Genomic DNA, 25,984 nt, shown 5'->3' on the forward strand with positions numbered 1-25,984 from the left:
GCGGTTGATTCGTCAATTGAGCCCCAGGCAGAGCCTCAACGTCGGATTCTCGTGCTGCGTGACGACCTTCCGCAATGCGGGGGAGACAGGAAAGATTGGCTCTCAACGACGTGATCGAGGATGGGCAAAGGGTGCGTCGTGGTCTGAGTTGTTCATCTGCGGCGCCAATGCCGTGTAACTCGCTTCATGGAAATGAAGCTGCCTATCATGACCCGTCGCGAGAGCCTTGTGGCGTTCGAGGGGGAGGCTTGCGGTATTGATACCCAAGCTTTTTGGAAGATGGTGGACAGCCTCACTATCCGAGAGGTCGATTGAGGATGGATTGAGGTTGGATTGATACGAAGGTTTCGGCGTCGAAGTGTCGACATTGCGTAGGGGGTACTTTAAACTCCCGTCGTCGGCCTCGAAGAGGACCCGATGGTGTCTGTCAGCCCGCAGGTAGATAAGAGGTTCGTCCCAGCAGCGAGGTCTTCACTTCTTCCTGGTTCATCTATCGAGAGCCGAAAGTAAAAGGGGCAGTCCCTTCCTCTACCATTCATCATGGCGTCGCCATCGTCGTCGCAGCATGTGAGTGAGCTGTTACGCTCGCTGAAAAAGTACGCCCAGATACCCTCAACGCAACTGGTCCCCATGTGCATGCTAACACCCGTTCTTCACTTCCAGGCTCTTCGAATCGGGTGTCTATACGGATCTCAAGATCGTCTGCGGCAATGACCAACACCAAGTCCACAAGGCCATCGTGTGCCTGCGGTCGGGACGACTCGCGCAGCTGTGCTCGGAGATTGGCCCGGTACGTCTTTCATCGTTTTCCAACCCCTTCGCCTACTCAGCCGAGATCACAGGGGAATGGACGAACCCCCATCTCATTTCCCATGCATGCCTGCACAACACACAGTCGTATCTAACAGTACCGCGCCTGGGACTAGAACCAAGAGGCAACCATCACGATCCCCGACGACGACCCCCAGACCATCGACCTCATGCTGCAGTACCTGTACACCCTAGAGTACAGCCCCCGCCTCGTCGCATCCAGCAACGCCAAGCCCCTGACCAACGGCGTCAACGGCCACCACCACAAGGACGACGCGACCCCTTCGCCCAAGTCGGCGGCTACTACTATTAACGGAGGGAGCGTTCCGGCGGTCGGCGCCACAAATGGCAACCAACAGCAGCAGCAGCAGCAGCTACCGCTACAGCAGAAGCCTCAACCCGCAACAACCCCCGCCACGACGCTGGAGTACAACATCGAACGCGAAACCTTCGAGAGCATCCCCGCCGGCGAGGCGGCCGCCAAGCTAAGCAAGAAAGCCGCAAAGAAGAAGAAGCGCGGCAGCACAGACACCACTACGACGGCGGTGCCAGAACCCCAAGCATCCGCAACTACCACCGCGCCGGCCAATGCTACCGCCAACGCAGCCGCCCAAACCGTGCCCCCGGCCGCCATCAATAACAACATCGCCAAATCAGCGGCAGCCGCCGTCCTGCCCCCCGTCGGCCCCGCGGTCGCGCAGCCGCCGCCACAGCCGCAAGCAAAGCCGACCCCCCGCCGCACTCCCTCCTCCAGCACGCGAAGCTCTACACCCTGGCTCACAAGTACGCCGTCCCCGGCCTCCGGGCCCTGAGCGCCGCGCGCTTCGCCGCCGAAGCCGAGGAGCACTGGTCGAGCGACGACTTCCTGGCGGCCGCGGTCGAGGCCTACAACAACACGGCGCCCAAGCCCATTCCCGTTACCGCCACGCCCAAGCAAGCATCCGGGGTAGCGGCCGTCAACAGCAGCATTGCCACCAAGAGCAACATCAACCACACCGAAGAATCGGTGACGGAGGAGGAGGACGACGACGACAGGCTGCAGCAAAAGAGCATCCGCGACGTGGTTCTGAGCAACATGAAGGCGCACCCAGAGCTGCTGGACCGCGCTGCCGTGCGCGAGGTCATGAAGATCAACGCCGAGCTGTCTTTCGACCTGATGATGCACTTCCGCGATAACCAGCAGAACGGCGGTTCGGCATCGAGCGTGGTCAGCATGCAGTCGGGAGGCCGTTACTACTAAGCTATACTTTTGGAAACATAGGACATCGCGAAGGTAACGCATCGTCAAGTTCATGTTACATTAGCGGCTGAGCTCTCTGTCATTATCCCATTTGATATCAGTAGGGGTTCTTCGGGTGGGAAGGGGTAGGAAGAGTTCGGGTGTCTGATCAAAAGGGGTCGCACGACAGTGAGCAGATAGTGGCAGAGCAGCAGAAGGGGATGGATAGCGAGCAATTTGTAGGCGTTCTCGATTTCGTTTCGTCAATGATAAAAATACATATGGGCTATCTACAAGTATCGTGAGTAAATTATGTACATCACTATGAAGACCCCAAACCAGCCAACTCCGTCCATTGCCAACGCTTTGCTCTTCAAGAGCGCGATGACCACCAGCCAGCCATACCGTCGTCGAAACCCGTCCAAGACCTAGTACACCATGACCACGGCTGCACCTAGGGCAATCACGAGCCCAGCAGTCCATGCGCGTTGGGTGTGCGCGTTCCCAGCAACAATGGGTGGGCCCAAGTTGCCCGACGCGGGTGTCCCAGAGGTGCCTGCCCCTCCTGCTCCGCCTGCTCCTCCTCCAGTTGGTGGAGTTCCAGGTGCTGCCGCGCCGGCGCCCCCGGCACCAGGGCCTTTGGCAGGGGGGGGACCAGCACCAGGGGCAGCACCAGGGCCTCCAGCAGGGCCTCCAGCGGCTGGCGACGGTGGTGCGCCAGAGCCGGTAGGGGGTGGAGGTGGTCCAAGACCGCCCTCTCCAGCCGCCGGTGGAGGCGCTGCACCGGCGCCGCCAGGGAGGAGGTGGTGATGCGCCCGATTTTGCGGGCGGCGGCGCCTGACCATCAGCTGGTGGTGGAGGAGGTGGTGGTGCACCAGAGCCTGCAGGGGGCGGTGGTGGTGCTCCTCCAGCAGGGGGCAGGGGAGGCGTATTGGTCCCAGACGGCGGTGTAGGTGGTGCCGGTGCTCCTATGAAAGCGTCACGAGTCAGTCCCCATTATATAACCTTAAAGCTCAGGAGGGCCTGCTGGGAAGACTGTGTAGGAAGCCAAGGATGTGTGGGGTAATGGTTCGCGGGCGACGACCGGAAAGCTATAGACTTCTACAAGTGCTTGTAGTAGCAGCACGTATATGGGTGAAGTAGAGAGCTCCTCGGGCGTCACGTACCTAATGCTGCGGGTGGCGGTGCAGCAGCTCCACCCGGAGGCGCTGCAGCTCCGAGAGCAACCTTTGCTGGTGGTGGCCCCGCGGGTAGGGGATCTGATCCTTTGGCCGGCGGTGCCGCCTTTGCTGGTGGGGGCGCCCCTGCTGCTCCGGCCGCGCCAGGTGCACCGGTCGTCCCTTTCGCGCCGGCGTCTTTTGCAGGTGGTGGCGACGGCGCTTGCCCTTTGGCAGCCGGGGGCGCTGCACCTTGTCCGGCCGCTGCCGCAGGTGGTGGTGGAGGTGCCGCCGCACCAGCTGGAGGGTTCGCGCTACCTGCTGCAGTGTTCGTAGCTATGCCGGCTGGTGGTGGAGGTGGTGGCTGACCCGGACCAGCTTGCTGGGTGCCAGGTCCTATGGCGCCACCGGCAGGGGGAGGTGGTGGTTGTGACGGTGGTCCATTGGTTGCTAGAGATATTGAAAGCAGCGAAGCAAAGGTTATTGTGCTATATTTCATGATGATAGAGGGCGCCTTTGAGGAAGACGACCTATGTTAGAAAATGCGATTGATAATAAGAACGGGATTGGAAAGGTAGTGGCCCCTGGTAATTGGCGAGAGGAAGCCAGTAATCGGGTCGAGGTTTCAAATAGGAGAAACAGTCCGAACTTCAACCGATGTTGACTGAGACTGGTTCATTCGATCAATTCCTGGTCCCTTCGGTTGGTAAACCAAATATCGTTCTACCCAAAGAGCGACGATGGTGAGATGGGAGGATGCGAATGGGATGGTGATGAGATCGGTATTAACGCTGGTTGTAGAGGGTAATTAGCTTCATAAATATCGGCGCAGCCAAGGTAGCCTAGTCTGCAATAGATGAAAATGATATGAAGGAGGGACAACAGCTCGCCATGCCTTACGCATAAGAATGGGGAGGCGATGCACCAACAAGTGTGGTGGAGGCCTTTCTTAGGGCTGCTCTCTCTCCTTCTCGTTTGAAGCCCCCGTCGACGACCTCGGTATGGGGTGTATCTGAGAGTGGAAATGCAGTCGTCGCTGCTTGGAAGGCACCGTCGCATCACAGGCTGACAGGCATATACTTGGTCGGAGTTATAATGTGTATGACAGATATATGGAGATCATGTTCGTCCCAGATCTACATGCTGGCAGCTGGTTGTTGATCATTGGGGGTCCAAGTTGCTAGTGTTTGAGAAGTGTCTGAAAATAGGGACATGGTCAACGATGACACCGGACAGCCAGAACCAATCAGGGTCGGTCCATGTCTGTCCCCCCCCACCACGTCTACTACCTTGGGAGTTTCAACATGGCGATTTTGACCGGCGGAGCTTGCGTTAAGAGCGATCGAGAATATGGGCCAAGTCCCGGAGGCAGATGTGTCGGCGGGAATCCGATATCAGATGTGGAAGTTGGGACGAGGCACGAGTTGATGTTGTTTGGTTGGGTGTTGGACGTGTCCCGAAATGCCCTGGGAATCGAGCTATCCAACCCCACCATGAAACAAACAGCCCACTTCACTGACTTGGTTTCCTCATCGCATTTACTTGGACGGACAATCGCATGCGCATTCGATAGAACTTCAACTCTTGAGGCTGGCTAACTCAATATCACAGCGGTTGTTCCAATTGTCATAGTGAAGTTTTATGGCCGTCTTCCTGATCGTAATTGTGTGGCTGATGAAATGCCGCTGTTGGTTATGTTTACGCCCTTGTGCAAGAAGTGGCGTTTCAGGCCAGCATTAGGCCTGTTTGGAAGAAAGTGCCACTGCCAACCCAATACAGCACAGCCCCCAGATAGATATCGTCACTTGCTTAGGACCAGATTCTCGGATTGCATTGGAATATCGCGTCTTTCTTCCAACGATAGTAGGCTACTCGTGATACCTAGCTATGGCCCAGCATCAAGAATGAGCTCCATACCGAAGCCCTCCCGCCATGCCCTTTGCTTGTGAGACGAGTCCTAGGAATATTACGACAGCCGTAATTGTGTTGTTCGATTGAGCCATCATTATGCCGCTCGATGCCATCGAGATGCCATCGCTGCGGAATGTAACGGTCATCTTTGCGGTTGAACCAGTAAGAATCGACCAGCACTGCAATTTTAGCTCTTTGAGCGGCCTTCAGCTGGTTGGGGGGCAAGGGTTTCTACTCCCGCCCCTTCAGCAGCTAAAATTGCAGTGAAAATCATCGTGGATGCTACTTGAAGATTGCTTTCGCATGACTGGTTGCCGCAGTCTGCTTCTCGCTGCCTTGGCCCTCGGTCGCCGCGCCGTTCACCTCCTGAACTCCAGCAACATCTCTGCCAACCATCAGCTCCTCCGCCGTGCCGTACTTCCGCGCCGTGTAGCCATCCAGCTAAAACATTTGTTGTTAGCGGGGAACCAGAAGAAAGAAATAAGTCAAAACGAAGCAGCAAACTCACCCATCGAACCACGAACAGCCAGCCCGACAAAGCCACGATGATGCACAGTAGCGCAATGTACCCGTCCCGCCAATAAGGCGCGTCGTCGGCCGGATACAGCACGATGCCCCAGAAGGTCCAGAGCAGGAAGCCGCTCGCGACCATGGCCGCGATGACGACGGAGCGCGCCGCGTCGTCGCCGCCGCGCGCCACGATGACGTTGATCCAGCCGTACAGCAGCGGGTTGATGCTGTACGCCGTCGCCGCGAGGTAGAAGGCGGCGAAGTGCGCCGCCAGCGTCGTCGTGGGCACCAGCAGGATGACGGCGCTGATGGCCTGCAGCCCGCACAGCGTCAGGCCCACCGTGACGCGGTGGCGGGGCAGCCGGTCGATGACGAGCGACGCGCCCAGCTCCGCCACGATGCCCAGCGCCTGTACCCCGAGCGGCAGGGTGTTGACCTGGGCTTGCGTGTAGTGCTGGACCTTCTGTTGGTTCTTGAGGAACAACAACATCAGGTTCTGTGTCGGGATGGCTTGGAGCGCCGCGCTCAACAACGAGAAGACGCAGCAGATGTAGATGGTGGGCTGGCCCAAGACGCGCTTGGTGAGGCTCCATACTTGGACTGGTTGACGGTTAGTTGGTATGATTATCACAGCATCCTTTTGGTGTAGCATGGCCCAGCCTCTACTTACTGTTATGTCCGTCTTCGCTCTTGGGCGGCAGGCGATCGAGAGCCAGGTTGCGTTCCGTCTGGTTTAGGTAAGGCGCGCGCGTCGTCTCGGGCAGATCGGGGAAGTACAAGAACCCGAACAGCGCGATAGGGCAGGTGATGATACCGTCGATTATGAACACCCACTGCCAGCCGGCCAGGCCGCTGTGGCCATCCATGGTCGTGTAGATGGCGGCCATCATAGCTCCGGCGAACATGACGCCCACCTGACCCGAGACGGTGAACATGGCGGTCCGCTTGGCGATCTCGCTGGTCTTACTATTGGGGGGATACAGAGTCAGTGCGCTGGGGGAAAGGAGTGCGGTATGTGAGTACCTACTACCACGATCCCATGACGTAGATGTTTCCGGCGTAAGTGCTCGCTTCGGCGAAGCCCATGAGGAACCGCACGGCGCACAGTTGGCTGTAGGTCTTGCAGGCGGCGCTGACCATTGTAAGGCCGGCCCAGAGGAGCACCATGGAGGGGAACCAGATACGGGGTGGGACCTTCTGAATGATGATGCTATTGGGGATCTGGCCGACCAGGAGGCTGTACGTGATATGAAGGCGGCTTTGTCAGTACGACTGACGATCAGGTTGTCGGGGCAGGTTGGCTCACCCAGCGGTTGCCAAGGACAAGAGGACATTGTAGTCGGCCCCGGTCAGTTCCAGAGACTCTTTCAATCCGGCGACCTGAGTTCACCAATGTCAGTTGGGCAATCGGGAGGAATGGAAGCGGTCATCGTACGTAGGCGTTGGCGAAAGCGGCTCGGTCTGTTCGATGGTCATGTCAGCTTGCGCACTAGTACCCCTTGCGACATGGTCAATTACTTACCCACGAAGTTGAAGAAGTAGCTGAAGCAAGCGTATGTCTACATGCAATCTCTGTCTTAGTCACACAGCGCTTCCCCAACTGGTCATGGGAGAGGGTCAGGAAGCAGTACCAAGATGAAAAAGTCTGTTGAAGCGTTAGCGCAATTGATCGAATAGCTTCGCCCATCATCTGGGGTGAACAGGCGACGTACCCAACTTCCGAACCAGCTTGGCCTCCTCTTTGCTCTTGACTGAAGAGGCTCTATCGAGGGCTGTCTCAGATGTGAATCTGGTTAGCAATTGACATTCCCATCCTTTAGCCGTGGATCAGATCAACATACCACCTGTCGCATCATCCCCAGGGGGTGCGATCGACGTTTCGTTGGACATGGTGCTTCTGCGACCCGAATTGATGAAAACCAAGAAATTGAAGGCTCAACGGGTAATCAAAGAAAACCCTTCAGGACTCCAGGAATGGGAACCGGTCGCTTTTTGTTCTCTGGCCGCATGCTGTTGCCGATCTACCTCTTGGCCCAGCCAGGTTCACGAACTTGGACATGAACCATGGCGACCCCGAGCATCGGGTACGTGCCGGGTTCAAGCATGGAAAAAAGATTTGATTGATTAGATAACATACGATCACATAGGCCTGGTCTTCTCCTAGTCTCCTCAAATACACTTTGCAGCTATACCCAAAGGGCATCGTGACCGCCGTTACACGTGCTTGGCGGTGGACCCTGGGGGTCTTGGTGATGTCTCCTCGCTGGTGGGGGTGGGAGACGCTTGTCGGGATCTGGTCGTAGCCCCGGACTATGCTCCGATATCCGCACCAACTTTGTGTCCATGTTGACTAGTTTTGATCTGATAAAGAAAGTCTCTTCCGATGGAATGGTCTCGGTTCAGTTGCCATGCCTTTTAGCCCAGAACCATCCCAGTTTCCCACGTTGTAGGTCATAGGATGATTGATTGTGGCTGGCTGGCTGACGTCCAAGAAGCTAATGATAATTACAGTGACGATGGGAGCATTAAGGGGGTCAAGCGCCGGCAAATTCCGTGGGGCGACTCAAAAGCGCAGGCTTCTGAATTTGCTACCACAACGTTTGCCATGTCATCGGGCGAAGCCAGTCTCTGTGAAATATCTTGATATCCTCAGGCTAGCTGATTAATTAGAAGACATTAAATGCGTTCCCATCTATAGTTTATGTCTGTCGAGAGGTCATTATCCACACCCTTCCACTCAACCCCGCGGATGTTTGATGCCATTCTTGAGACATCTATAAACGTCCCAAACGAGGGTCTCATGCTGCTCTGCTTTGTCCAAGGCTGTTTGAACTAACGCATCGATATTTCTCAAGACACTGGAAATGCTTTGCTTCTCCATTCGACCTTCAAAGTATCTAGTGTCCTCTGGTTTCAAGGCATTGTCAAGTAGGTTGTAAGCATCGGTCATGGTCTTCCTGTCCACTTCAGCCTGCTTTTCAAGAGCAGCAACTCGCTTTTCCAGATCGGCCTTGTCAGACTTCTCAGCATTCAGCAGGTTGGTGAGATAGATGACTTGGCTGGCGAGGGACTCCTTTGTCCTCTTCTGTTTCTCAACATCGTGCTCAAGGTTTCTGATGAGGCGGTTGGCCATTTTAGCCACCTCGCCGGCGCAATCATCGGACTTTGCTACCTGGGCTGCAGGCAGCAAAGGGTCTTGGCCAAGTTCTGGGCTCGGCTCGCGAGGGAATGCCTCATCAAGGCGTCGCTTCGAGGACGGCATGATGGGCGTGTGGGGTGGCGCCATTGACTCGGGAGGGATTCGTTCCAATTCTCCGGCTATTTCACGTAATTAATACGGCGAAGTATCTGTGAGGGTGGGTGGCGTGGAGTGCAGTCACGTCCGTTGATGGGAACATACCTCGAGCTCTGTCCTTCAGCTGCTGAATGGTGATGAGAGGATGCGAGAGGAGATTAATTGCTTCAATTGTGGTGGTATGCCTGTGGTTCTTGGCAGGAGTGTTCTTGTTGTCGGATGCCATGGTGAGTCTTCTGAGGAGCAACTACTGGTTCGAGTGAGGCTTCGAGGGTTGTAATTGGGCTTTGTGTCTCTGAAGTAGACACGAAAGTGGACGACGTGATACAGGGCAGAAAGTTGAGAAGATGTGACCTTTCACGTCCAATTTGTGAGTCACATTTGAGTTCTTTCCAACCTGGAATTGAAGCGACGTACATACTGTGGTATGGCTCTTGTGTATGGTGCCTTCTGCTTTGCGACTTCCTTGGGACATGAGGAGTGTAGGCACATTCGATAAGCACTTAAGCCATAAGATGTGGTCATGTGTCAGGTGCATCCTTGCGCCTTCCTCTGCCAACAAGTGCAAAAGTCCAACCAAGCTCAAACCTCAGTCTCCAAATATTCCTTCTGGATGTGTGTCTCTAAGCTTTGGTTGATACCTTGTACCGCCGTCCTCTATCTATTCCGAGCCAAGGAGGGAGAGGAGGGAAACCAGCAAGTCTTACTTGCACTCGCGCCCTATTAGTTTAACTACTTATCGTTGATACTGGCCCCCTTCCTCTCTTTTGTCGACGCCAGCTACAATGTACGACAAAGGTCGTTTACAAGTGGAAAGCCACAGTCTTGACCGGGTGCCTTGGGATTTCACAATGTAGCCTGGCTTGGATGCCTGAACTCCTACTTCCATACTCAAGGCCAACAAATAGAGATTCATGTAATCTGAATTTTGAAGCCTGCTCTTACTAGTAACGTGGATATATCAAGTGCCCCTTCTGCCCATAGTTATCGTACATCAAGCCAAGACTCCATTTCGAACCGTCCATTAGAGATTGCTTTCGAATTTAAGTTCATTTGATTGATAAATTAATTTAAAAAGAGGTTCCAGGCCATTGGGTATAATGGCCACTTGGCTGTGTGCGCTGATTTCAAGAGTCATATATACAAGGTTTCGTTTCTGTTGGGCTCAGGCCTTGACATTGAACCGAAGAGGGGAAAAAGGAGAAGACATTTCTATCGTGAAACCATCCAGCGCCCGGTCATTAGAAGTTTTTGAATAAGCAAAGATTGCTCCCCTCTTTAAACCACCTTAGAGTTCACATCCGCCGCCGCCCCCGTCGTCCCCGCGGTCGTTGTTGCCGCGGGCGCCGCCGCGCCCGCCGTGTGCTTGCCGTGCTTCTGCTCGTGGCGGGCGACCATGTGGTCGACGCCCGCCATGTCCTGCTTGCCCTTCTCGGTGATGCTGCGGTTCTTGGCCTGCGACAGCTGCGTCTGCGGGTGGTTGCCGTTATTGTCCAGGGCCTGGTCCGTCACCTCCATGGCGGAGCCGCGGATGGCGTCGCCGGCGCCCTGGACGCCCTTGATGCCGGACTTGATGTCGCTCACGAGCTTGGACATGTTGTGTGTGTGTGTGTTGGCGGGTATATGGTCGTGATACACGCTGGCTTGTAGAAGAAGATGGTGTGTTTTGGTGCGTTGAGCAAGATGAAAAGTATGAAGTGTGAGATAGGATGCCAAGGAAAGGGTTACAGGTAACCAACCATCAGTTTTATGTGTGGTCAAGGCAAGGCGTTCACGCAGGCAAACTCGATTGGAAACGGCGATGACGTAGGATATGCTGCGAAGAATACCTGTAGGCCAACATGACGTAGCTTGGCATCGCATTCGACTGATTGGCTTGGCCTCTGGCTGAAGACCCACCGGGCGATCGTCACCTCGTTAGCCATGATTGGTGGTGGACGGCATATATCAAGGGAGACTATTTTCAACAACTGTATACTCGAAGCCTTTTTGATGTGTGAGATCCTTATGTTATGCACCCCAGTCGCCTGGGCTTTTGGCACCCATTGCCAGGCGGCACCATAAAGCACCAAGAACACCAAAGCCAGACAGAGGGCAAGCTACAAGAAGGGTATGTCCAGAGTTGTCATTACACAGGTATACTTCTATATCTCTATGTGTCCAGAAGAGAAGCTTCATTCGAAGGACAGGTCATCATGCCGAAAGAATATTGAAAAGAAAAAGTGCAACGCCTCAAAACGCCAAACCAAACCCGTGCCAGGTTCTATACGGGGAAAGACGCCAGGGATCGTTTTACACATCAAGGCGTACAGTATAGTTATACCGCCAAATCTAAACGATAAGATTAAACATTACTCCCATCGGCGCAGGCCACACCAAGCCCATGCATGCGCGGCACCGTTCAAGACGCAGACCGGGGCTTGTTGATGCGCACACACCAAGAAGTAGTCCTCGAGAGGCAGCAGGTTCAGCATGAACTTGTTGCCGTTCCAAGCGACGGCGCAGACGAGGGCGCCGGCTACGGCGTCGAGGATGAAGTGGTTGGCGGTCGAGACTATGGCGACGAGGATGATGAACGGGTAGAAGAAGCCGAAGAGCAAACACAGAATGCGGGGCGTCGACGGCAGGCGGAATCGCAGGTTGGAAATGGTCACGGTGCGGCTGAGGCGGTGGCGCGCGCTCAGGGGCAGCGTGCCCACCGTCATGCCGATCATGAGGGAGTAGCCGAAGTGGAGCGAGGGCATGGCAGCTGTTCGGGAGTTAGTTTAGTGGGAAGAAAAGAGTTTAGGGGTCGTGCATATGGGCATACCATATTGGTTACAGAACTTGTTTTGGGTCCAGTAGCTAGCATCGCCGTCGGCACCGTGGACCGTGTCCACAAACCCATACGTTCGGCCCTCTGTCGCATCGTCGCCGGTGGCGTTGGGGTCGCTCAGCAGGCGAGGGGGCATGCAGGGCCAGAGAGTAAAGATGATGAAAGCGATGAGATTGCACATGGCCATGGTGCGGCGACGGGCCTGGAAGAGGGCGCGCCAGCCGGAGAGCCTGCAGTCTGGCCGACCTCCTTGCCCTCCTGGCGCTCATTCACGCGGTTGCGCACGATGCAGTAGTAGTACAGGCAGACAAGGAAGAAGATGGTGGCCGGGATGTGGATGAAGGAGTAGAGGCGGTTGATCCACGGCATCAGGGTCGTGTGCGGTAGGAAAAGTTTCTGGATCGCCGGCTCGAGGAAGATGCCGAGCTGCTGCTCAAGGTGGACGACCTGAAGGCCATGTCGGCGGGCGACGTTGACCGTACCCTCGACGAGGGTTAAGGCGGAGACAGCACGACCGAGTTGGTAGACCTTGATGGACAGTCAGTACTTTTGGCCCGTGTCGCAAAGGGGACGATGTTGTTGGCTTACCCAGTATATCAATGCCCAATACCAGACCTCGCACAGGAAAGGGAACTTGATTAATAGACGGCTTAGGAAGCTGTCTTTGAACACCTTGGTGTTGGGCGAAACCACGCTGCCTCTGAACTTCCAGAACCCGACCTCTCTCCTCCTCCACACTGGCTCTGCTGCCGCTGATGATGTGATATAGCCGTCTTCAAGCAAGCCGTCTGTCGCCAGGGGGAGTAAGGATCGTCATCCTCCACGGCGGTCTCATCGGACGATGACGTCCTCGACGACCTCACTTCGTCATCGTCGGCCTTCTCCTTCCAAGGCGTCTCGCCGCGCTTGGCGAACAGCTTATAGTTGGTATTGCGGTTGAAAATGACACCTCCGGCGAGTAGTGACACGACCACGACGGGCTCGGCAAGACCTCCAACACCCATGGTTACTGTTTCTGGCAGGAAGCGGATGGGAAGAATAACCGGAAAGAAAGTTTTATGGTCGTTGGCTCCAAGCAGTGGCTGTTCCTATTCGGGGTCGGTTTACGTAGTTCGGGTACGCAATCGGGAAAGAGGCGCATAACAGACTCGAAAGTCTATCTGGGAAAGAGGGCGTTAAGAAGAAAACGGTCTCACTCAAAAAGGCAATTAGAGATGGAAAGCCACAAAAGACCATGCAATGATGGAGGGAAAGCCCCAGATTTTGAGAGATCCGGCATCCTGGGTATGGCCAATGGCTCGGTCTCCGCGGTTGCAGTGCGGCATGCTCGCATTGTAGTCGCCATGTAGCAAAGCATGTCGCAGCTGGCCAGCAGTGGAGAGGTCGTCGGATAACCGGCTGACCGACGTGGGCCGCCAAGAGCATCGCGGAGCCTTTGGCATTCTCTGGGCAGTTGGCAGCCATGCCTGGATACTGTGACTAGAGCGAACTCGGTGGTGTTCCGGGCGGTGTCGACGGGAAGTGTCACTGTGTGTGACTGACTGACAGTCTTGACGTCAGGAGCGTACAATTCTGCTGGCGTGGTGTGGTGGATACATACCATCGCACATCGTGTACATGATTCTTTTCTTGTGGGGGAAGAGCAAAAGATGCATGGATGTGATCTCGAACTTGGAGATAAACATGGTGCTAGTCGGCCGGCCATCGCGTGTCAACGCCTCGTACCTCGGACTCAGCTCGCGTTGAGGTCCACGATTGGCAGTGTGCTGGCGCCGGGCGGATTCTGTCTTTGCCCGTCCACCGGACTTTGAACGCTTCATGACTCCGTTTCTCCCAATTTCCTACATGATGTGACCGAACACTCTTCGGCACCGTGTCGAGCACAAGCATGCCACTGTGGTGTCTGGGCGCGGTTGGTTCTGATGTTGTCGGTATGTGGTAGTAGCTGGCCATGCGCGTGATGCATCTTCGTCACCAACGTCCGCTAGGCAGACAGAGCCTTCCAACTACTGAAGGAAGGTTTATCTCCTGTACAGTCGGAACATGCATAAAGGAGATCACCATGTCTGTCGTGATGGGAATTGGGCATGGCATAATCGTAGTGAGAACATCAATAGCCTGGAAAAGTCTGCCGTTGCACGGTCGCGTGCAAATTCGACAGATCCAGTTGATTCTGGTACTGTGCCGGGAATTGGGAGAGCGCTTGCAAGCCACGCTGACGGGGACGCTACCGCCCATCATGGGCCCATCATCAACGATGCGATGCACCGCTAGCACTCAAGCGGTAAGAGTGCACGAGATCGCACATGCAGCTCCGGGCAAGTTTCAATTCAATTGTCCATGATTGATGCGGCCTGGTTGGTAAGGCGAAAGCACCGCACGGCGATCCGCGGAAAGGGGACCAACCCCGATTCTGGATTCCGCTGTCACCTCAAATTGAGTGTTCTTAGCACGACAACATCCGTCAGCACACCCCCTAATAAAGTTACGACCGACAGCTGTCTATCGGGTTATATTGGCGTGTTTTCGGTGTTCATTTGAATTAGGTATCTAAGCGAGGTCTGCTGTCCATCTTTTTTTCGATTAAAGGAGAAGTTAAGGGGGTTACTGTCTGTTGTGGCGTGTCGGGTTGCACAAGCACCTGCAGCTGCAGATGGGTAAGAACTTTACCGTGACGGCGGTATTCGTAACGACCTGCTATGGACTCCGTAACGCCAACGCCTTAACGCCTAACCACAGAGCCACAGGGGCACCCCCCACCTTCAGGGCCTAGCAGGCAGGCTGTCGTCACCAACCTGTCGGTTCTGATGCATGCAAATATCGATAAAAAAATTGATTGTCATCCCGAATCCATTAATAGAATGAATGCCTTTGTGCCCCCCGTCGAATATACGTATTGATTTCTGATTTCTGACACGAATGTCTACTGGACTCGCCATGCTGCCATGCCATGCACTGGATGGCTAGTCTGCTTGGCTCTCTTTGCTGTCCAGTATTGGCATTGCATCTCATGTTTCATTCCCACAGGAAATGAAAGAAGGAATCGGAGCTCCAGCTTGCATTGTTTTTCTCCGGTCCACCTCCCACCTCTTGGCCGCATCGCGCTTTTCCATTCGATAGTACGATCCAGCCGGCTCCGGTTTTTCTCTGACCTCCTGAACCCTGAACCTGAATGAACCCGATGCCCGAGATGGCACGGAACCCAACCAGGCAAACTTTTCGCCGTACCTGACATGTACATATGCATATGCGAACTGGACATAACTTCATAAAACAAATCCGTCCTGCCTACTGAAGCTGCATACCGGGACACATGTTTCCGATAAGTCAACTCACACAGAGAGGAAATCAACGGTCAGAAGAACGGTGCTTCCAATTAGGGTTGATTACAGCGCTGAGTAATCCGGACCGATTCCTCTCTCCCTAGCAGTGCGCATGCGAGAGGTTGGACTGACAAGCGCAGATGTGTTTTCGGTCGCGGATGTCCGTGTTCGTCGGTCGCATCGCATCTACGTGAATCCCGAACAACTCCTTTTTAGAGGTCAACATTCGATGTCGAAAATGTCTATCAATCAATCAACCAAAGAGGAGCATGTGCGCATCAGGAGTAACATGACAATTTGCTGTACTGTAAAACGAGTGTGAAAAAGGGGGGTATCTATCTACACACATTAAAATCGTAGCACATGCCATCCATATCCCAAAACCCGCGGGCACCCGAGTCCAGCGCTTCGAGATATCATCACACGATGATCGTGCCCAGCTGCCGCGGCGACAACACCCCTCCCTGCCTCTCCAGCTCAAGCCGCCTCCTGCCCCCCGCCACCACGGATCCTCCACGTCAACACCTGCCCCTTCACCTCCCACGCGTCCCCGTCCGCGACCTGCACCTGCAACGCCAGCTGCTCAGTATCCTCGTCGCTCTGCCGGTAGTGCAGCCAAGGCACGTAGACAGTCGCGATGGCCTCTTCTTCCTTCTCTCCGCCGTCCATGTCCACCTCGGCCTCGAACCGCGACGTCTTAAGGTCGAACACCATGCGCACCAGCCTCGCCCTCGTCGCGCCCGAGGTGGGCGCTGAGGAGGACGAGGAGGACGAGGCCAAGGTCTGCACGAAGGGCCGACACCACGCAGCGGGCGCCCGCGCCCCGGCGAGGTACGGGTGGCTCGGGAACGAGCCCGTCTCGTCGCAGTAGAGACTCAAATCCTCACCGTTCCAGCCATCGCCCCACTCGTGCGTGTTGACGGCTGAGTAGGCCCACAGGGTGAAGTTGACGAGGTGGTCGTCGCAGGCCGACACGAGGGCGTCCATGGCCTTGACGTGGGCCGTGTAGTCTCCCCCTCCTCCCTCCCCACCCTCTTCGCTGTCCTCGTTTCCGCCTCCCTTTCCTTCTTCCGAGGTACCGCTACTCAAAGCAGTATTCTGCTGCTTCTCGGCGCTGGGTATCGGCGAGCCGGCCGGGGAGGAAGTAGCTGAGCTAGGGCGCGAAACACGGTACGCCTTCGCCCCGTCTAGGTTGAACGGGATCCCCGTCTCCCCGATGAGCGTGGGCACACCATTATCCGCTCCGTCCTGCGCGAGCTGCCCGATCTGGTCCGAAATGACCTTCCGGACCTTACCCTTGCCCACTCGCAGCCCGAACGCCTTGAATTTGTAGTGACCACGAATCAGTCCCACCACATCCGCGTTCCAGCTCTCGTGCCAGTGCCGCCGCATCACCGTCAACCCATCGTAGAAGTGGGGGCTGTACGCCAGCAGGGTCATTTGTTGATCGTGGTCCAGCTTCTCGCCCTGGCCCGTCAAAGACTTGGGATGGGCATTTGAGCCCGCGGACGCCGGCGGCGAGGGGGCGGGCAGGGGCGAGAAGACACAGGGTTGCATGAACGACACCGTCTTGGCCGAGTGCGCGCGCACGACGCTCTCAGTCCACTGGCGGTGGAACTCGCGCCAGTACGACTCGACGAAGGTAAACGGGGTTGCGTCCGCTTTGTTCTCCTTTTTGGTTGCAGCTTCCGACGTGTGCGGCAGATGCGCAAAGTAGTCCGGACACTTCAGCTCGCCCGTCTCGACGTCCCACACGCCGTGCAGGGCCCAGACACAGGTGCCCAGAGGCCACGACTCGCTCCGCCGGAACGGCCAGCGCGGGTCTTCTTTCTTCAGCCAGCAGCCCGCCCCTTTCGAGGGGTAATTTGCATGGTGCCGGTCTTGTGCGGACCCGTCTGGCCCAACCGGAACTCTTGCACCTCGCGCTGCTCCTGGCCCATGGCGAGGCGCATGCCCTGGATCGGGGTTGGGTTGCTATGGATCTTGGCTGTGTGCTCGCGCTCGTTCACATTCAGATCCTGCCAGCCAATGTATCCGGGCTCGGGCTCATTCATGCCATCGTAGCCGAACGGTAGGTTCCCTAGTTTTTCAGCTAAGCGGGCGTAGGCCGCGTAGTAGCGGCGCTGTAAGTAGTCCTGGATATTGACCTCGACGCCATCTTCGCCTACAATGTTGCAGCGAGGAGCGAAGTCGCGCCCGCCGTAGAACAAAGCGAAGATGGTACACGACGCGAGTCGGTTGTGGTTTGTGGTCCACATCATAGGCGGGATAGACTTGGGGTCCTTCTTAGCTGGATCAGGCTCGTCCAGGGGCCACTCGCAGTACCGGATGGCGGCGTGCGTTTCACCGAAGTGGTCGGGGTCCAGACCGCAGGCGTGCAGCGTCCAAAGGGGGTGCGCCGCTGCCGCCGGCGTGGCGCGACCAGAGATCTTGGTGCGGGTTGATGATGACCTTGAAGCCATATTTGTTGCAAATCTCGACGAGCTGGCGAATGTAGTCGATGTACTCATCGTCGTAGATGCCGGGTCCTGCATGCTCGAGCGCCTCCCAGGGGACCGGCAGGCGCAGGACGTTGTAGCCGAGATAGCGCAGCCTCTCGAGATGTTCAGGCGCTCTCTTTAGTTCCAGGGGCGCGTCGATGTATGAGCATTTCTCGGCGTCGTCGAGGGATCCCCTCAGGTAGGTCGGGCGACCGGGCGGAAATTTGGCGTCGGCGAGGTTGACGCCGCGCAAGAACAGCGTCTTGCCATCGTGCTGGAACTGCATTGCCTGCCTACCTTCCGAACAGTCCAGTGCTTAATTGGCGTTTTATTGGGGGTTCGCAGCAGGGGTAGGTAGATGGGATGAAACGGTAAATCAAGCCAAGAAAATTGAGTTCAGTCACGTATCATTGGACAAAGAAATTCAGATGCTTCGCTGTCAAGATTAGTGCCGGACACTTCGATGTGTATGTGTGTATAATGCAGAGATCCGAGAAATATCGGCGAAAGGATTTCTTGGTCTTTGGCCATTGTGTGTGTGTTGCTTGACATTCCCCAGACTTCAGGTTTACTGACTCGAAGGGTGATGACGTCAAATGCGGCGTTTACCTGGGGGCGCCATGGCGGGTTGGCTGACTGCGTCGCAAATAACCAAGTATTTCCCATCCTTCACATGCGCGCCGTTGCCGCTCGATCCGCAATTGCATGCCGCTTCGGGCCTGGTCATATCGACAAGAGGATCACCCAATTTCTGCCCGCCATCTTAAGTGGTGAACCAGGAGCTCGTTGTCAAAAACCGTTGGATGCATCCTTAATTCTTGTGGGTGGGTGGGCAAGTGAAGATCCACAAGATTGCATGTACAGCCGAATCGCATCGATCGCCAAACGGTCAGATTAGCTCAGAACACTGACAGGAAATCAAGACATCAGCGCCACTTTTCGAGACAATTAGGGAATCGCCAGTGGCCCGTCGATTTCTGAGTTGACGTTGAAATGGATCTTGATTCCTCAGCCTGGTCAAGCAAGCGAGGTCAAGTCAGTAGTCAAGTCAAGTCATGTTAGATGTGTGCTAGTTCTTCCTGCCCATGGGCATTTGTAGTAGACTCCCCCACTATAGCGTGGGGGGACACCCCTAGCTTGTTGCACCTAGAAAGACCCCGCGACGCTTGAACGGCCACTTCTTTGGACATCACACCTAGACAACGGAAAGAGTATTGAAGCCAACAATGTCATTGAAACAGCAATTCGAAATGTACCTAGAAGAAGTGCACACTACCCTATCTACTTAAGCAATAATTGCAATGCTCTATCCCCAGCGCGATGGAGTTGAACAACAATGATAGCAATCAACCCAGTACTGCAAAACAATCTGACCAAACACTTATAGCAACCACCAAGAGAGTAATGTTGGGTTGACAGCTCGACATCCTAATCAAAGTCTATGAGGTTCTTAGGCTCATTGTCGGCCTTCTCTTGGGCCGCTACGCCTCCACTAGCTGCGCCGGCAGCTTCGATCTCCTCGTCATGTCTCTCCCATTCGGCAATCGTAGGCGAGGTATTGTCACCGCCCACATTCAGCGTCAACTTGGGGGCAGGTAGGATCGGGGGAGGTCGATGGCGATTGCGTTGAACGAACGCCTTCTGCTTCTTCGGCTTCGGGCGCGGTTTACCCTTCGTAGGGGAGGTGGTGGTGTCCGTTGACTTGTTCGGCGAAACTGAGGTACTGCTGCTCGAGATAATTCCTCGCTCCGTAATCTGGTTTCCAAGGGTGCGCGTTCCGCCTGGATTCAAAGTAACAGGTCGGAACCTATCGACGAGCGTTGTTTCGACTATGTCGGCAGCGCCATCGAAGCTCTGATGTGCTTGTGCCATCAAGAGGCGATCATCTACTTGTGCATCGTATCCTAACCAGTTTTGGCTGCTCTGGATACCGCCCTGATGGTATTCCTTGGCAGGAGGGAGAACGGTTCCGTAGAACGCTTTGCAAGCAACTGCGCAGCGGCACTTGGTACCACAGGCCTCAGCGCAGGCATGACCACAGCGCAAGCGTCGCTCACAAGGAGCACTGCATCGGAGCGTCTCATGGGGCATGCTGACGAGGTGAGTTAGCTAATCTGTGGTGACATTGATGAGAGGGAAAACCCATAGACCTACGGGTGACAGGACCGCTGGCACGGGTGACCACAGCCGGGGAATACCTCGCCACACTTCTTGAAACACCCTCCATGGTTTCCTTCCCAGGAATCGGCATCGTCCATATGAATGGATCGATCGTGTTTCTTGCAGTAGATAGGCAGACCAGGTTTCTTTGGATCGATGAATCCGCCTCTCTGGAATGCTTCCCGGACAGTCCGCCACATCTTTCTCGAGTCGACTGTAGAGTTCTCCAGGTTGATGTAGTTTCCAAAAATGTAGAATCCACGACGTGCACGGCTGATGGAGACTACACCACGATGCATATCCTCGACAAAGCCTGCACGGTACATTATTCCAGGAGGGTTGCTGCGAACAAGAGATAAAAGAATGACATCGTTCTCTTCACCCTGGTAGGAATCAACCGTTTTGACGTTGAGGCCGCCATGATAATGAATGAAAGGCCTCTCTCGAGCTTCCCGCATGATACGTATTCGCTGGCCACGATAGAAGGTCAGGATGGTTATGCTGCCGATGGGTGTTCCGTTCATAATCAGGTACTCGGCAAACCTCACCACGTGCTTAGCTTCTTCCATATTGAACATGCTATTCATCTGAGCGTCAAAGCCCTCGGGGTAGTCATGGTGACAAAAGTAGAGGGGATACTTCATCCCGGGAATTGGGGGTCGGTGCAAGGCATCTTCAACCATGGGGTGATCTCGCAGACTCGGGTAGAAATGGTTCAGAACCTGACGTATTTCCGGAATCATCCGACGCTGCACTTCGAGAACGGTGAAGGGTAGTCGCATGTATTTGACGAGACGTTCGAACATAGAGGTACAAAGGAAGTGCGGAGGTTCCGCCAGTAGGGGTATACTGCAGTACGGAGCCAGCTGCTGATGATCTCCCACCAAGATTAGTTGCTGTAGGCTGGGAAGTAGTGATGCCGTGATCTGGGCCTCTCGACTTTGGGCGGCTTCTTCAACAAGGAGGGTGCGAGGCTGAAGAGCAGCGATCAGGTCGCGGTATTTGGACAAGCCGGTAACGGTGCAACCAACAATTTGAATTTGCATATTCTTGATCAACTGGGCATCCTTAAGCCGGCGGTTGTACTTGAGGTTCTTTGTGAGGCGCATATTGTTAGCGAGTATATCGCGGAGACCCGACGTGTTATTCTCGACAAGGCGCTTGTGCCAGTGCTCATAGATGGCACCACGGAACTTCTGGTCGATATCCCAAAGGTTCTTCTTGCGGAGCTGTCTAGTGAAAGCTATGTCGGAGTCGCGATAGCCATGGGAATTCGAGCCACCTTCCAGACGGTTGATTTCAACCCAATCGCCTTTGAGATGATCGTTTGAGTCAAAGTCGTCGATGAACAGATCGTCTTTCATCTCGAAGTCAGTGCCGTCGATCTCATCATCTTGGCAAATTTCTTCGACGTCAAACATCGGATCACGAAATCGGCGAATGTCGGACGTGCTGCACAGTGATTCACCAAGCCAGTCTCTCATAATGTCCACACCTGCTCCATCGCCTTCCCAATCCTCGTCCATGAAATGTCCAAGTTGGACCCTGGTGATGATACCTTGTTCATAAAGGCGTTGAGGGTCCAGAAGGCGATCCGGGAAAACATCCTTTACAATGTCCTTGAACATCTTCTTGTTCCTGGCCAAAGCACCGTATATGTTGCCAAAGCTTTTGCTGGCGTCATTGGTGTCGCGCAAATAGGTGGTATCGACCCGGGGGTTGATCCAACCTCGTTGACGTAAGTTGTGTAGGCTATGTTCCTTCAGGTCAGCGTCTGTTGACCTCCCGCCTATCCGCACCACATGGGAACCTAATCGCAGGTTGACGAAGTGTTTCAAGATTTGGTCAACAGCATGGTTGGTTTCGGCGGCAACGATAATGGGTGTTACTGTATCATTGCCGTCTTGAGAGATCAAGATCCGCAGCGCTTGAACCGACGTAAAGGTTTTGCCTGTACCTGGAGGGCCTTGGACGATGGCCAACTCCTTCGTCAAGATGCGGTGAACAGCTTGGAGTTGTGAATCATCGAGGCTCGTGTAGGGTTCTATCTTATCAGGAATTCCATCGATAATGTTGACGTTCTTGTAGGCGTCTATATCCAGATCGGAAGGCAGCGGGGCAGTTAGCAGGGGCGAGATATCCATAGTCGGGTGCTCTTGAACATAGTGAGGCGAAGCGTCGACGAGGCTTCCCGAAACAATGTATTTGGTCAATGGGGACTCTGTCATAGCCACGTTTTGAAGAGCAACAAGAGAGTAACGGACTGCTTCGAAGAAGCCATGACGGGACTCTAGCATGACCAGTTGCTCCATTGGATCAAAAACAGCATCGTCAACACTTGCCCACTTGAGATGTACTATGACATTGGGTCCATCCATAAAGCGCTCGACAATTGATGCAACCTTGCACTGGGTTTCGAAATTGTCCAATACGGCTGACAAAGCAACGATGGTGCCTGGTGTGAGGCGTCTGGTGTTGGTCCACCGAATCTTCTTCCCAGCACGCTCAGTAGAGAATGTGACTCGGCATAGCGGCCCTTGATTAGTCATATGGTAACCTTTGACGAAGACCTGCAGCAACATAAAAGGTTAGTATCGAACTGAGTTAAATGTCAACGAGTTGCTTTTACCTTTGTGTAGATACAGTCGTCGCTGTCGTCCATCATACCAGGACATTGCTTGTAGTCGAAAACAGATTTTCGAAGATTCGCGATGCCATCTTCTCTCTGCAAAGAGTAGTGGATCTGCAAATACTCCTCCTTCGACGAGTAGGGTCGTGTAACGTCGTTCAGCCTGATTCCAGCCCCGATCCTCTCTCCATCCCGGTCCCAGTCGGGATTGATCTCACTGGAGGTGGGCACTTCCGGAAGACTGGCCCAACCCTCCGTCTCAGAGAGAGATTTGGAGCAGGAGGAGGATGAGGAGTGGTTGTTGTCGACCTCCATGGTACAGATCTGCGATTGTTCGTTACTGTGCAGTTGTTTGCAGCGTGGGCTCCAGGGATGATGATGATGGTGGTGGCGATGTTTTACTGGGATATGAGAAGAAGGGAGATGGGGAGCGAGGGATTGTTGGGAAAGCCGAATACCAATGGGAAGGTATGGAAACAAAACCCCTCCCCAAAAACCACTGAAGGCAACAGAACAGCAGGGTCGCCGACGGGATCGCCGACAGGATAATCGACTTGGTCAACAGAACAATCAACGTCAAGTGGAATAAACAACGCACCAGGCCAACAATAAAGGACTCAACACTGCCGAATACTTCCAACCGTTTAACAATGGAATAATAAAAGAGAATTGGACAGTGGTCCCAGGCTGGCGTGCTTTGGCGTGAGAAGATGTCTTTTCCGAACTAAAAGATCAACTTGTTCAATAAAAACAGAACGAACAGCGACCATACTTCAACAGTGGCAGAGGAAGGCATTGCTCAACTATTGACAGGAGGTTCAAGTGTACCTCTAGTTTTCCGGCGGGCCGTGACAGCCTGTGACACAGGTATAAAGGCTATCAACACAGTTTGATGGGGTCATGAGAGGCTGAGCCCCCCCTATTACCGCAAGCAGAGTGAATCATACTTGCTTGCAGAGTGAATTATCTGCCAGAGTAAATACTCTTCTGCAGGGGCAAAAGCCGGACTGTTTGCTGGGATAAGGTACTTGTACGTGCGACGTACAGAGCCAGCGCTGACTTCGAAGCATAAGTACATCCTCTGTCTCCGTTTGTCGTGCAGGGGTGTCAACGGGAACACACAGGCAGCTGCCGTTGGCAGGGAAAGCTCGACACTTGAGAGTAGTCCACGCTATGTGGGAAGCATTTCATCCCACAGCGTTTTGCTCTCTCATATATACATACTGGAGAACATTGATTCGCAGATGAACTTCCAGCACTTGGCCCTGAGCTTCAGGGTTGAGTCAGGTTTGCAGGTTCAGCTAACAGCTTGTTTTATCCCGGTCTGCGCACGTGGCTACAAACAGCAAATGCAACGACACGTTGCAAACACCGCTTACCCGTGTCTTGGTAGTTGACCGAGCCTGTTCAGCAAGATGTCTCATTTTCCCCTCTCCCCTTGATCCGGGGGCTGATATTAGTCAGCTGTGAACACCGTGAGAACGTCTGGTGATGTATCAAGTGACTGAAGCTCACACATCAGGAGTATATTTTGCAAATCAGCATGAATGCTTCAACCGTAAAGCTGCTGTTCCCGGTAGCCTCTTGGCATATGGCAATCCTCCAGTGTGAAGGTGTGAGAGCTCTTTATAGATTTTTTGCCGAGTGGCATATCGAAGCGCTCCACGGGATTATTGACTTGCTGTACTCTTGGGGCACACCTTCAGGATGTAGGAATGACAGTCCAGACTCGGCCGAATACTGGAACTGAAACGTATGTATACTACATGATTCCTGTTCGACAGGAGATGCGTGGCTGTGATGATAGGTATATGCTGGGGCTCGGGTATTGTTGCGAAGTGATGGAGGTAACTCTGGCTGGAGTGTTGCCAATCTTATAACAGAAAAAGACTTTTTCAGTTGAACCATAGGTGATCCACGACCGCTTTGTCTCCAGGGTGGAAAGGCGATTGAGGCTCACGTTTAGGGTTGAGCCCTTGCCTTACCTTAGCCTCACCCCCGTCTCAGCTCGACCGCAGCATTCGAGCCCGTTTCGTGGAGCGTACAGTGGAATGTTACGGACCCTACCTCTAGAAAGGGGGCCTATCAGCCATAATCCAGTGCCGGGGCTATCACAATTAAGGTACTACAGCAACAATTGTGATAAGATGCATATCTTAGGGTCCTATATAAAAAACTCAGCGGAAGATAACACTAGTTTTTCAACGTTGAATATCTAATAGATTGGCCTTATAATAGGCAGCAGGCGTTGAGTATTAAAGATGCTTAATGTGTATTTGGAAAATAACGTGAAAAACACCTCTTGTTATATATGGAAGACAAGACCAAGTGCTTACGTGACTGGCTGAGGGCCACGACCGATAATGGTGGCACATTATGAGACCTTAGGAAATATGAACATGTGGCATCACTGAATACATTGAAATATGAATAGCCAAATAACATGAATCCATTAACAAGAGATCTTGGTAGCCCTAAGTTCACCAGGAAGGCTTGCCTGTTGAATCTAAACGAATGATTCATTGGTTTCAGTTTAGACATCGAAAGAAGCATCAAAGAACGGAATAAGTATATTTAAACAGGATCGCTGAGACTCGTTTATACTGTGGTTGAGTCAGGCTTTGATGCTTGCGGTGACGCGGGCTTGTGTCTCCCGTCATTTTCTTTCAGCTAAGGCTAACATGGGTTAGCAAACATCACCAACGAGCAAAGGACACAAGTCTAATAGCATGAAAAGCACTTTGGGAGGCAGTCAGATTAGAATCGCGTCATACAGTTTGGATAAGTTTAGTTTGTTATGTTGTATAGATTAATCATATCTATCATTAAAGATCTCGTAACCATCATGACAATATAAGCTCACGAATGGCCTCATATTTGAACATGAAGGCTGTCTCCGTGGCAAGAATTTAGGGTATTTCGTACAATCCGTTCCTCTCGAACCCGTACGCTCATGTATGAATTATGATGAGGGGGCTCTGATTTAGTTGCCACCGGGGATCTTCTCGTTGATCTTGGAGTCGAGACCCTTGTGGATGGTGTCGTTCTGGCTGGCAGGGACGCCGGCGGAGGCACCGAGCTTGTCGGCCTCTGGGGAGCGAGACGAATGTCAGTTTTTTTGATCGGGAATTCGTGAGGTAGAAAGGGGAAAGGAGGAAACAGAGAACTTACGGGCGTTGGCGGCGTTGTCGGCGCTACGCTCGATACCGCTGCCGGGCTGGGAGGACTTGCCGCCCACCTTGGAGTCAATGGCACCCTTGAGCTTGTCCATGTTAATGATTTGGTTGGAAGTGGTGGTAAAAAGTGTTTGTGTGTGTTTGTTTGGAATGAGATGATGAGAATGAAGAAGAAAGACCGATGATTAAGTGGTGATGGTGAAGCCTTATATACACATCTTGGCTCAATATTGAAGTAGTCCACTGTCAAGCATTACAGTTATTGCATCACTCATCACTGGTCAACCACGGATTCCGGTTGGTTGCCGAGACCCGAACCTGTTCCTGTTGCGGGTGGTGCGTAACCAAGGGCGTCATATCACGGTCAATTCGAAACACGTAACAAGCATTGGGGGCCCAGACCGACGATCTAGATCCGGGGAATTACGCAGCGTTACGGAAGTCAACAACAGCCAACAGCCTCTTGGCCAACTTTTGCGAAACTTGGCACAGCGGCAGG

The 25,984-nt window shown here is 54.0% G+C and overlaps 11 protein-coding genes across 11 annotated transcripts; 1 reads left to right on the forward strand and 10 right to left on the reverse strand.

Annotated features, from left to right (window-relative positions):
- Positions 1–540: 540 nt before the first annotated feature.
- PG998_012247 (uncharacterized protein) lies at positions 541–2,050 on the forward strand (the record flags this gene model as incomplete). Its single annotated transcript, XM_066879063.1, has 4 exons — positions 541–596; positions 664–790; positions 927–1,490; positions 1,565–2,050. The coding sequence occupies 4 exons, from the start codon at positions 541–543 to the stop codon at positions 2,048–2,050; spliced, it is 1,233 nt and encodes a 410-aa protein (XP_066725447.1).
- Positions 2,051–2,492: 442 nt separating this feature from the next.
- PG998_012248 (uncharacterized protein) lies at positions 2,493–3,685 on the reverse strand (the record flags this gene model as incomplete). Its single annotated transcript, XM_066879064.1, has 2 exons — positions 2,493–2,866; positions 3,196–3,685. The coding sequence occupies 2 exons, from the start codon at positions 3,683–3,685 to the stop codon at positions 2,493–2,495; spliced, it is 864 nt and encodes a 287-aa protein (XP_066725448.1).
- A 1,694-nt stretch (positions 3,686–5,379) lies between these two features.
- PG998_012249 (Pantothenate transporter liz1) lies at positions 5,380–7,497 on the reverse strand (the record flags this gene model as incomplete). Its single annotated transcript, XM_066879065.1, has 10 exons — positions 5,380–5,538; positions 5,606–6,207; positions 6,278–6,573; positions 6,635–6,844; positions 6,914–6,987; positions 7,043–7,068; positions 7,130–7,166; positions 7,239–7,252; positions 7,320–7,379; positions 7,449–7,497. 10 exons carry the CDS (start codon positions 7,495–7,497, stop codon positions 5,380–5,382), a joined length of 1,527 nt encoding a protein of 508 aa, XP_066725449.1.
- An 847-nt stretch (positions 7,498–8,344) lies between these two features.
- Positions 8,345–9,128, reverse strand: PG998_012250 (uncharacterized protein; the record flags this gene model as incomplete). Its single annotated transcript, XM_066879066.1, has 2 exons — positions 8,345–8,925; positions 9,008–9,128. The coding sequence occupies 2 exons, from the start codon at positions 9,126–9,128 to the stop codon at positions 8,345–8,347; spliced, it is 702 nt and encodes a 233-aa protein (XP_066725450.1).
- Positions 9,129–10,180: 1,052 nt separating this feature from the next.
- Positions 10,181–10,498, reverse strand: PG998_012251 (uncharacterized protein; the record flags this gene model as incomplete). The annotated part of the gene is made up of 1 exon (XM_066879067.1): positions 10,181–10,498. The coding sequence occupies one exon, from the start codon at positions 10,496–10,498 to the stop codon at positions 10,181–10,183; it is 318 nt and encodes a 105-aa protein (XP_066725451.1).
- Positions 10,499–11,253: 755 nt separating this feature from the next.
- PG998_012252 (uncharacterized protein) lies at positions 11,254–12,721 on the reverse strand (the record flags this gene model as incomplete). The annotated part of the gene is made up of 5 exons (XM_066879068.1): positions 11,254–11,651; positions 11,712–11,919; positions 11,964–12,245; positions 12,306–12,375; positions 12,438–12,721. The coding sequence occupies 5 exons, from the start codon at positions 12,719–12,721 to the stop codon at positions 11,254–11,256; spliced, it is 1,242 nt and encodes a 413-aa protein (XP_066725452.1).
- A 204-nt stretch (positions 12,722–12,925) lies between these two features.
- Positions 12,926–13,537, reverse strand: PG998_012253 (uncharacterized protein; the record flags this gene model as incomplete). The annotated part of the gene is made up of 2 exons (XM_066879069.1): positions 12,926–13,266; positions 13,318–13,537. 2 exons carry the CDS (start codon positions 13,535–13,537, stop codon positions 12,926–12,928), a joined length of 561 nt encoding a protein of 186 aa, XP_066725453.1.
- A 1,980-nt stretch (positions 13,538–15,517) lies between these two features.
- On the reverse strand, positions 15,518–17,806 carry PG998_012254 (glycoside hydrolase family 5 protein; the record flags this gene model as incomplete). Its single annotated transcript, XM_066879070.1, has 3 exons — positions 15,518–16,890; positions 16,932–17,491; positions 17,547–17,806. The coding sequence occupies 3 exons, from the start codon at positions 17,804–17,806 to the stop codon at positions 15,518–15,520; spliced, it is 2,193 nt and encodes a 730-aa protein (XP_066725454.1).
- Positions 17,807–18,948: 1,142 nt separating this feature from the next.
- On the reverse strand, positions 18,949–19,611 carry PG998_012255 (uncharacterized protein; the record flags this gene model as incomplete). The annotated part of the gene is made up of 1 exon (XM_066879071.1): positions 18,949–19,611. One exon carries the CDS (start codon positions 19,609–19,611, stop codon positions 18,949–18,951), a length of 663 nt encoding a protein of 220 aa, XP_066725455.1.
- A 59-nt stretch (positions 19,612–19,670) lies between these two features.
- On the reverse strand, positions 19,671–22,624 carry PG998_012256 (helicase-like protein; the record flags this gene model as incomplete). Its single annotated transcript, XM_066879072.1, has 2 exons — positions 19,671–22,250; positions 22,310–22,624. The coding sequence occupies 2 exons, from the start codon at positions 22,622–22,624 to the stop codon at positions 19,671–19,673; spliced, it is 2,895 nt and encodes a 964-aa protein (XP_066725456.1).
- A 2,668-nt stretch (positions 22,625–25,292) lies between these two features.
- On the reverse strand, positions 25,293–25,580 carry PG998_012257 (uncharacterized protein; the record flags this gene model as incomplete). The annotated part of the gene is made up of 2 exons (XM_066879073.1): positions 25,293–25,399; positions 25,481–25,580. 2 exons carry the CDS (start codon positions 25,578–25,580, stop codon positions 25,293–25,295), a joined length of 207 nt encoding a protein of 68 aa, XP_066725457.1.
- Between the last annotated feature and the right edge of the window lie 404 nt (positions 25,581–25,984).

This window comes from Apiospora kogelbergensis, assembly GCF_038363985.1.
Source record: "Apiospora kogelbergensis strain CBS 113332 chromosome Unknown utg000008l_segment0_segment0, whole genome shotgun sequence".
NCBI classification, from domain to species: domain Eukaryota; kingdom Fungi; phylum Ascomycota; class Sordariomycetes; order Amphisphaeriales; family Apiosporaceae; genus Apiospora; species Apiospora kogelbergensis.